Consider the following 10,282-nt stretch of genomic DNA (forward strand, 5'->3'; position numbering starts at 1 on the left):
CAGGTATAGATATAGATAGATACATATATAGCTATATAGAGATATAGATGTGACAAGGCCGCCACCTAGTGGCCAAATGTGGAATGGCGTATATCGGGTAAGTGAAGTGACCGGCGGTTTCCTTTAGTTTTCTGCAGATCACAGGCTGATGACACTCCGATAGAAGAATCATTCATACACTCTGGAAATAGATGTAAAATAAGTCCTCGTTAGAAATTAGTACCCCTCCCCCTTCCGGGGCACGCTTACCCATTGCATGCTGGGAGTTGTAGTTTTCTGTGGTAGCCTTGCCTACAAGGAGCGGCGCTGCAGAGACTACATCTCCCAGCATGCAGTGCGCAGAGGAATAGACCTCCCAGGCTCCCAGGGTGCAGTGCGCTTAGACCTCGCCTCCCAGGGTGCAGTTCACGGAGACTACAGCTCCCAGGGTGCATTGCGCTCCTCCCGGCGGTCAGTGGGGGCAGCAGTGTGCGGTAAGTGTTCGGTATTGGGGGGGGGGGGCTGTAGTTGTACTCCCCCATGGTGGGGTGAGTGGGCAGGCTGTGTCTTGTTCAGTTGGTGTCACCTGTCCCCAATCCCACATCTTGCCGAGTTCACCTTTCTCCAGGAGGGGTTACCTTTCCTGACAGACACCTCTTCCTGCAAATGCCAAGTGCCTGGCTGCCATTGTGACTCTTCCAGGAACAAGCATGCAGCCAGTGAAGTCCTTACCAGCTACTCAGGAAGCATGGAGGCATGAGCTTGGCAGCCAGGCGTCTAGTATTTTCAAGTGGGGTCAGCCATCCTTACAGAGACACTGAAAATGCCTGGCTGCCATGGTAACCCTTCTAGGACCAAGCATGCGGCCAGTGAAGTCCTTACCTGCTGGCATCTTCTGGTCAGCAACTCAGGAAGCATGGAGGCCATTGCATGAACTCGGCAGCCAGTCAGCTAGCATTTTCAGCAGGGAGCGGCCTTTATGACGTGTACCCTTTAAGGGGTATCCTGGCTTTAGAAGGGGGGGGGCAAAATAAATAAAATGATCCTGGAACCCTAACCCCGCCCCCACTGCAAGGGCAGGATTATGTTCTTCATGGCATTCAGCTTTAAGGGCACAGCCAAGGTGAGGGTGACAACACTCCCTACATTTCCAGAATAGTCAGATAGCGTTGTCACCCCATCACAGGAAGCTTGCCCATCTGCACTTGGCTGGCAGGATCAACGGGGATACATTTTGATTTGGGGGAGGGGCACAAAAAAAAGACGACCTGATGTTATAATATTAACATTCATATATCAGCAATATAAAATCAACAGTATATCAAAGTTCACCGAAAGAAGAACCATATACCTCGTATCTTCCATCCATAACATTAATAACAGCATATAATATATTATAATAAAATATCAACACTATATAATATCAAAATAGAATATCAGCCAACACTAAATTATAACAAAATATAATATAATAAAAAAATATGATCAACATTATTTAATAACAAAACATATAATAAAATATCAACACTATATAATATCAAAATAGAATATACTAGAATATAATATACTATGATAGAACATATAATAAATAATATAATATCCACACTATGTAATATCGTAAAATAATATTAACATTCATATATCAGCAATATAAAATCTACAGTATATCAAAGTTCATCGAAAGGAGAACCATATACCTCGTATCTTCCATCCATGTTATGATATTACATAGTGTGGATATTATTTATTATAATATGTTCTATTTTAGTATATTATTTTCTGTTTTGATATTATATAGTGTTTGATATTTTATTATATTTATTATAATATGTGTTGTTAATAAAGAATGTTGATAATATTTTTTATTATATTATAGTATATTTTGTTATCATTTAGTGTTGATATATTAAATTCTAGGTTGATATTCTATTCTATTTTGATATTATATAGTGTTGATATTTTATTATTATTATTATACAGTATTTATATAGCGCCAGTAAGGTTTGCTCAGCGCTGTACATTATAATATATTATATGCTATCATTAAATAATGTTGAAATTATTTTTTTTTTATATTCACGTATACTATATTATAGTTTGGTATCCTATAGTGTTGATATTATTTTTCAGGATATTATATTTAATTATAGGTTGATCTTGTATTATATTCTATTATAGTTTGGTATCCTATAGTGTTGATATTATTTTTCAGCATATTATATTTAATTATAGGTTGATCTTGTATTATATTCTATTATATGTTGATATTATATAGTGTTAATATTTTATTACATTTATTATATTATAGGTTGTAAATTAAAGTTAATATTTTTTTTAGGTTCTAGTATATTATATTATAGGTTGATATTCTATTCTAGTATATTCTGTTCTATAGTGTTGATATTTTATTATAATATAATATATGCTGTTATTAAATAATGTTGATTTTTTTTTTTTTTTATATTCAAGTATACTATATTATATTTTGGTATCATATAGTGTTGATATTATATTATTTCCAGTGTATTTTATTTAATTATAGGTTGATCTTATTATATTCTAGTATATTTTGATATTATATAGTGTTAATATTTTTAACACTTTATTTATTATATTATAGGTTGTTATTAAAGTTAATATTTTTTTTATGTTCTAGTATATTATATTTAATTATAGGTTGATATTCTATTCTAGTATATTCTGTTCTATTATATTTTGATAATATATAGTGTTGATATTTTATTATAATATATGCTGTTATTAAATAATGTTGATATTTTTTTATACTCAAATATATTATATTATATTTTGGTATCATATAGTGTTGATATTATATTCCAGTGTATAATTATAGGTTGATCTTAATATATTATATTCTATTCTATTTTGATATTATATAGTGTTAATATTTTGTTACATTTATTATATTATAGGTTGTTATTAAAGTTAATATTTTTTATTATGTTCTAGTATATTATATTATAGGTTGATATTCTATTCTAGTATATTCTGTTCTATTATATTTTGATATTATATAGTGTTGATATGTTATTATAATATAATATACGCGGTTATTAAATAATGTTGATATTTTTTTATATTCAAGTATACCATATTATATTTTGGTATCATATAGTGTTGATGTTATATTATATTCCAGTGTATTATATTTAATTATAGGTTGATCTTATTATATTATATTCTATTATAATTTGATATTATATAGTGTTAATATTTTATGACATTTATTATATTATAGGTTGTTATTAAAGTTGATATTTTTTATTATATTCTAGTATATTATATTTTGGTATTATATAGTGTTGATATTCTATTCTAGTATATTATATTGTATGTTGATATTATACAGTGTTGATATATTGATACATTGTTTTTAGTAACCTGCAGGCCAGCTATAACTCTTTAAAGGGTTAGTTCACCTTTACCTACCCCCTCCCCCAATTAAAGTGTCCTGAATACATTGCCCGGCTGTGCTCTCTTTCCCTCTCACAGACCATAGACCTGTAGGAGAGAGTGGACTGCGCATGCGTTTGTAGGCAACACTGCCATCTGCAGGACAGAGAAGGGAGGGCAGTATATGTATGTATAGAGTGGAGCACAGTATGTTGAGGAGTTCCAGGGATGGATTTTTCATACATTGTTGTGGTGGACCAGCTTGGACCAGTATGACTATGTATGTACCAAACCTGACTGATGCCCCTGGAAGCTGGAAGTCCCAGTATAGACACCGCTACTCTGGTGATCCCCATATGCTTCCGGGTCCTGTGCTGAGTGGCTGGCGTGCTGCATTGTGACAACTGGAGGTTTGCCAATCGCCTGCAGCTTCATCCAGGGAATGCTTTGCGTCTTCCCAATAAATGCAAAGTGTTCTTTGATTGGATCAGATGGAGAGGTGAAATATGGGGTTGAGCTTCAATTTTATGGTATGATGTCATGGTGGGTGGGACAAACCAGGAGATTTCTGGCTTCTCATTCAAGGTGATGTCATGGTGGGTGGGACAGGCTAGGATTCTCCTGGTCTGTCAGTCAAGGTATGATGTCATGGTGGGTGGAGCAGACCAGGAGACTCATGGCGTCTTTGTCAAGGAATGATGTCAAGGAGTCTCCCACCTTCTCATTCAAGGAATGATGTCATGATGGGTGAAGCAGACCTGGAGACTCATGGCTTGATCGTCATGAATGACGTTATGGTGGGTGGGATAGGCTAGGAGTCTCCTGGCCTGTCAGTCAAGGTATGATGTCATGGTGGGTGGAGCAGACCAAGGAGACTCATGGATTCTTAGTCAAGGAATGGTGGGTTGGACAGGCAAGGAGTCTCCTGACCCGTCAGTCAAGGTATGATGTCATGGTGGGTGGAGCAGACCAGGAGACTCATGGCTCCTTAGCCAAGGTATGATGTCATGGTGGGTTGGACAGGCAAAGAGTCTCCTAGCTTCTCATTCAAGGAATGATGTCATGGTGGGTGGAGCAGACCAGGAGACTCATGGTTTCTTAGTCAAGGAATGGTGTCAGTGTGGGTGGAACATGCAGAGTCTCCCACCTTCTCATTCAAGGAATGATATGGTGGGTGAGTGGAGCAGACCAGGAGACTCATGGCTTCTTAGTCAAGGTATGCTGTCATGATGGGTTGAACAGGCAAGGAGTCTCCTGGCCTGTTAGTCAAGGTATGATGTCATGGTGGTTGGAGCAGACCAGGAGACTCCTGGCTTCTCAGTCAAGGTATGATGTCGTGGTGGGTGGGACAGGCAAGGAGACTACCATCTTCTCTTTCAAGGAATTATGTCATGGTGGATGGGACAGGCAAGGAGACTGCCAGCTTCTCTTTCAAAGAATGATGTCATGGTGGGTGTAGCAGACCAGGAGACTCATAGCTTCTTAGTCAAGGAATGGTGTCATATTGGGTGGAGCAGACCAGGAAACTCATGGCATCTTAGTCAAGGAATGGCGTTATGGTGGGTGGGACAGGCAAGGAGACTACCAGCTTCTTGTTCAAGGAATGATGTCATGGTGGGTGGAACAGACCAGGAGACTCATGGCTTCTTAGTCAATGTATGATGTCGTGGTGGGTGGGACAGGCTAGGAGTCTCCTGGCCTGTCAGTCAAAGTGTGATATCATGGTGAGTGGAACAGAGCAGAAGACCTCATGGCTTCTCAGTCAAGGTATGATGTCTTTGGTGGGGGGGGATACTAGCCTGTAAGCCAAGGTATGATGTCATGGTGGGCAGGACCCACAAGGAATCTCCTGGCTTCTCAGTCAAGGTATGATGTAATGTTGGCTGGGGAGAACCAGGCGACTCCTAGCCTGTCAATCAAATTAGGCAGTAAGTGTGGGCGGGACAAACTTGTAGTCTGAGACACCCAGGTATTCCCATCACAGCAGGAAGTGATGTAATGACACCGCCGCTGTTAGAAATAAATTGTTATGGGGAAGTTGCACAACTCCTGGAAGTAGAAGGCACCTCAGCCACGTGTTTTACGTACAGAATATTAGAGACACTGAGCCCCTGAAATGCTGCATTCAGTGAACTGTTGGTTGATTGTACTTGTATAGAGTTCCTTAAGAATCAATTGTTTGTGTTTTTCTTTTAGCAGAAGACAGATCTGTAGTGCTGATGATTTCGGTGCGGCTCCTCCAGTCTTGTAGGCACATCTCATCTGTCTTGGCGAAATCCAGGTATTATTCCACATCGCAGCACGCAATGGAGAAGCCCGTGGAGACGTCCATCAGGTCCAAGCTGACCCAGAGCTTGGCACCCTGCCACCTAGAGGTACATAATGAGAGCCACATGCATGCTGTGCCTCCTGGGTCGGAGACCCACTTTAAAGTGGTGGTGGTGTCCGAGGTGTTCAGCGGGAAGCCGCTCATACAGAGGCACAGACTGGTCAACGACTTGCTGAAGGAAGAGCTGGCCGGCCCTGTTCATGCTTTGTCTATCCAAGCTAAGACTCCCGAACAGTGGCAAGAGAACCCCACTGTCACAAAGAGCCCTGGATGTATGGGGGGCTCCAAGCACGACCCCCACATGAGCAAGAAACTGAGTGCTTGACTTTGGGGGGGGCGCTCATCGGGAATTAGAATACCAGTTTATGGGCAATAAATAGGCCCCTCTACATTAAGCAGTGGCACTGCTGGATTTTGGTTCTGTTATTGCCCCCCCCCCCCCTCCCCTTTGCCTGCTTTACCATAAGACTGATTTTTTTGCGCCTGAAGTCTTCTGTGTGTGTGAAAATCTGTGGGCTGATCTCACTTAGCAAGGTGGCCTTGGGTCCATAAATCAGGTTCCTCCAGGGCGTGGCAGTATTTAAACTCCACCCTACCGAGCTTATAGGAAAACGTCTTTTTATTTTTTTTTCCTTTTCATTTTTTTTTTCTTCATCTTTCTCACAGACAGCAGTTAAAAAAATAAATGACAGGATCTAACCGTTCCCTGCTTTAGCCAATAAAATGTTTGGCTGTAGATACGCTCACAGTTTGCTGTGTGTACACACACGGGCCTTCTTGTTACATTCACTTGGAGTTTTTTCAATTTTAGTTTTTAATGACTTGACTCTCCTTCCTGGCCAGGCCATATTTTGCCATATGGTTGAATTATACTCAGAATAAAAATACAAATCCAGAAAATGTCTCCTGAGTGTTTGGCTATTGGGTTCAAGTTTCTGGTGATACTCTGTTTGGATGCCTAAAAGAAAAGTTCCCTCCTGAGGTGTTGGTAGAGGAAAGGTGTTCTGATCCGCCAGGTGGTGCCTCTGACAGCCCACTGGACAGACCTACCCAAAGTGTGGAATCTAAGTCCCGGTCTGTGCTTTCACCAGGGCCCCTGATGGTGGGGATGGACTTGTAACAGACCAAGGCCAGGTCACAACCTCCGAGCAGGCCTACCAGTGGCAGAGGCAACCTCTGGGGATGTATAGGTACCGGGAGAGCCAGATGTGAGGAGGACAGCGGGACCTAGCAGGATGGGTAACGAGCAGCGGTCCCGTGGGGTAAGCGAGGTACAGAATCGGCAAGCAAAGAGTAGTCAGGTCACACGCAGGGTCAGCAGGATAAGTCAGTCCGCAGAATGGTCAAACAAGCCGAGGATCAGGAGTGGAGAAGGCAGAGTAGTCAGGGCAATCCGAGTCAAATGCAGGAGAAGGCAGCGTAGTCAGGACAATCCGGGTCAAAGCACAGGAGAAGGCAGCGTAGTCAGAGTCAATCGGTCAAAATGCAGGTACAGGAACTCAGGATCACAGATAGACCTTGCGGCGATTAGTGACAGTGCAGGGCATCTTTAAATATTACGCCCTGCACTGTCATTGGCCGTCCAGGACGCGCCCCCGGGCTGTCATTGGCCGCCCGAGGCGCGCCCGCGGCTCCTACTGCGCATGCGCGGCGTCCTGTCATCTGCGGCCCGCCGGGACCTATTGCTTGTGTCCCGGTGTGAGCCGTCGCCAGTGCGCGTGCGCCGGACGAGGAGACGCCGCGATCCCTGACAAAAGGTAGGGAGGCAGATACAATGTGCATGTTTTACTAGTTTGGGAACCTGAGATTAAACAATGGCTGTTAAAAATATGTCCTTTAGCACCTAATAATAAGTACATGACTGTTTTCTGTCCCTGCAAAGTCCCACTCATACCCGATCGTGCCAGTGAAGTCCACCTAATGCCGCTTTCTGTGATGGGGTGGCAACAATGCTGCACTGCTACTGAACTCACAGCAGAGTTGCCACTCTCATTCAGGCAGTTCCTGCCAGCACTACAATGGGAGGAGATGTTGCAGAGGCGTGCCTTTCAGCATGGTCAGCGCTGATTCACAAGCACTAGTACCTGGCCACACTTGGTCCCGCCCACTTCTTTCTGGATTGACAGCACTGCATGTGTTGCTTAACCTCCTGGAGATTTATACCCCCTTCCCTCAGGCCTTCGTGACCAGGCTATTTTTGTTACTTTAACTTACATTTAAGCTGTCATGGAATGCTTTCCACAAAATAAATTTATATCATTTGTTTCATGCAAGTATAATTTTCCTTTGGTGGTATTTGATCACCACTGGGTTTTTTATTTTTTGCACTATAAAGGAAAAATACTGAAAATGTAAAAAAATATTTTTTTTTACTTTCTGCTATAAAACATATCCAATTAAAAAAAAATGAAATCTAAAAATCAAATTTCCAAATAAATTTAGGCCAATATGTATTCTACTACATATTTTGGGGGAAAAAAATCCCAATAAGTGTATATTGATAGGTCTGTACGAAACTTATAACGTTTACAAACTATGGTGCATCTATACTGGAATTTTTATTTATTTTTATACTAGTAATGGCAGCGACTTATAGTGGGACTGAGTTAGTATGGTGGGCACTCTGGCACTAACTGACCCTTTGTGGGAACCAGTGATACTAATACAGTGATCAGTGCTTAAAATTATAGATTTCAGTGTACTAATGACACTGGCTGGGAAAGAGTTAAACATCTAGGGCGATCAAAGGGTTAAATGTGTGCCTGACCAATGTGTGTGTGTATATTGTGAGGTGCTTTCACTAAGGGGTGTGCTGGTTTTTGTTTCCTTGCTTTGCATGCAATTCTTCATCAGGGCTGAGTGAAGAGGCAGAATGTAGATGGACACATCATTGGGTTCTGAGCTGCTGAATACAGGCCAGTTGTGCTCAAGTAATGACTTTGTCCACATTTTGATAACCCACGAAAATCCACGTCCAGGGCTCCTCCACCAATTTTTTTTTTGTCTCCTAATCTCAGAAGGCATTTATACAGATACAGGCTGTTTGTGATAGCGCTGCCGCAACGCGTTTCTTTCCTTCCTTCTTCCCCCATGCCTACTAACCACTTCTCGACCGCGCTATAGCTGAATGACAGCTACAGCACGGTCATCTAGTTCTGGGTGGGTGTCATATGATGTCCTCCCAGAACATGCCCCCAGCGGTGCACACCCGGCGTTGTCTGTGATCGCTCTGTCCTTTGGACACAGCTGATCACATGACATGGTAAAGGGCCAATCACAGTGGCCTTTTACCACGTGATCAGCTATAAATACACTTGCTGTTTATCGGCAGTTCCTTTCCTCACTATATCCACTCTCCCCGGACCCCGCATTCACTATATCCGGTCTCCCCGGTCCCCGCATTCACTATATCCGGTCTCCCCGGTCCCCGCATTCACTATATCCACTCTTCCAGGCCCCCGCATTCACTATATCCGCTCTTCCAGGCCCCCGCATTCACTATATCCGCTCTCCCCCGCCCCCGCATTCACTATATCCGCTCTCCCCGGCCCCCGCATTCACTATATCCGCTCTTCTAGGCCCCCCGCATTCACTATATCCGCTCTCCCCGGACCCCGCATTCACTATATCCGCACTCCCCGGACCCCGCATTCACTATATCCGCACTCCCCGGACCCCGCATTCACTATATCCGCTCTCCCCGGACCCCGCATTCACTATATCCGCGCTCCCCGGACCCCGCATTCACTATATCCGCGCTCCCCGGACCCCGCATTCACTATATCCGCGCTCCCCGGACCCCGCATTCACTATATCCGCGCTCCCCGGACCCCGCATTCACTATATCCGCGCTCCCCGGACCCCGCATTCACTATATCCGCGCTCCCCGGACCCCGCATTCACTATATCCGCTCTCCCCGGACCCCGCATTCACTATATCCACGCTCCCCGGACCCCGCATTCACTATATCCGCGCTCCCCGGACCCCGCATTCACTATATCCGCGCTCCCCGGACCCCGCATTCACTATATCCGCGCTCCCCGGACCCCGCATTCACTATATCCGCGCTCCCCGGACCCCGCATTCACTATATCCGCGCTCCCCGGACCCCGCATTCACTATATCCGCGCTCCCCGGACCCCGCATTCACTATATCCGCGCTCCCCGGACCCCGCATTCACTATATCCGCGCTCCCCGGACCCCGCATTCACTATATCCGCGCTCCCCGGACCCCGCATTCACTATATCCGCGCTCCCCGGACCCCGCATTCACTATATCCGCGCTCCCCGGACCCCGCATTCACTATATCCGCGCTCCCCGGTCCCCGCATTCACTATATCCGCTCTTCCAGGCCCCCCGCATTCACTATATCCGCTCTCCCCGGACCCCGCATTCACTATATCCGCTCTCCCCGGACCCCGCATTCACTATATCCGCTCTCCCCGGACCCCGCATTCACTATATCCGCTCTCCCCGGACCCCGCATTCACTATATCCGCTCTCCCACAGTACACAGAACATGGAAATGCAATTATTTTAGTAAATATAAACTGCTAA

The 10,282-nt window shown here is 43.9% G+C and overlaps 1 protein-coding gene across 2 annotated transcripts; it reads left to right on the forward strand.

The window, feature by feature from the left end:
• Positions 1 to 358: 358 nt before the first annotated feature.
• BOLA1 (bolA family member 1) lies at positions 359 to 6,622 on the forward strand. 2 transcript variants are annotated; one of them, XM_089655503.1, is made up of 2 exons: positions 359 to 473; positions 5,590 to 6,622. In XM_089655503.1, the coding sequence occupies exon 2, from the start codon at positions 5,613 to 5,615 to the stop codon at positions 6,045 to 6,047; it is 435 nt and encodes a 144-aa protein (XP_089511629.1). In that variant the 5' UTR covers positions 359 to 473; positions 5,590 to 5,612; the 3' UTR covers positions 6,048 to 6,622. The 2 variants fall into 2 exon arrangements, with proteins under 2 accessions (XP_089511629.1, XP_089511630.1); XM_089655504.1 differs by having other exon boundaries at positions 360 to 473; positions 5,593 to 6,622.
• Positions 6,623 to 10,282: the final 3,660 nt, after the last annotated feature.

This window comes from Staurois parvus, unplaced genomic scaffold (genome assembly GCF_062004578.1).
Source record: "Staurois parvus isolate SC_StPar_1 unplaced genomic scaffold, SC_StPar_1.0 ptg000842l, whole genome shotgun sequence".
NCBI lineage: Eukaryota > Metazoa > Chordata > Amphibia > Anura > Ranidae > Staurois > Staurois parvus.

Coding starts and splice junctions, on each gene's coding strand:
- BOLA1 (XM_089655503.1), top strand. CDS start 5,613: ATGATTTCGGTGCGGCTCCTCCAGTCTTGTAGGCACATCTCATCTGTC.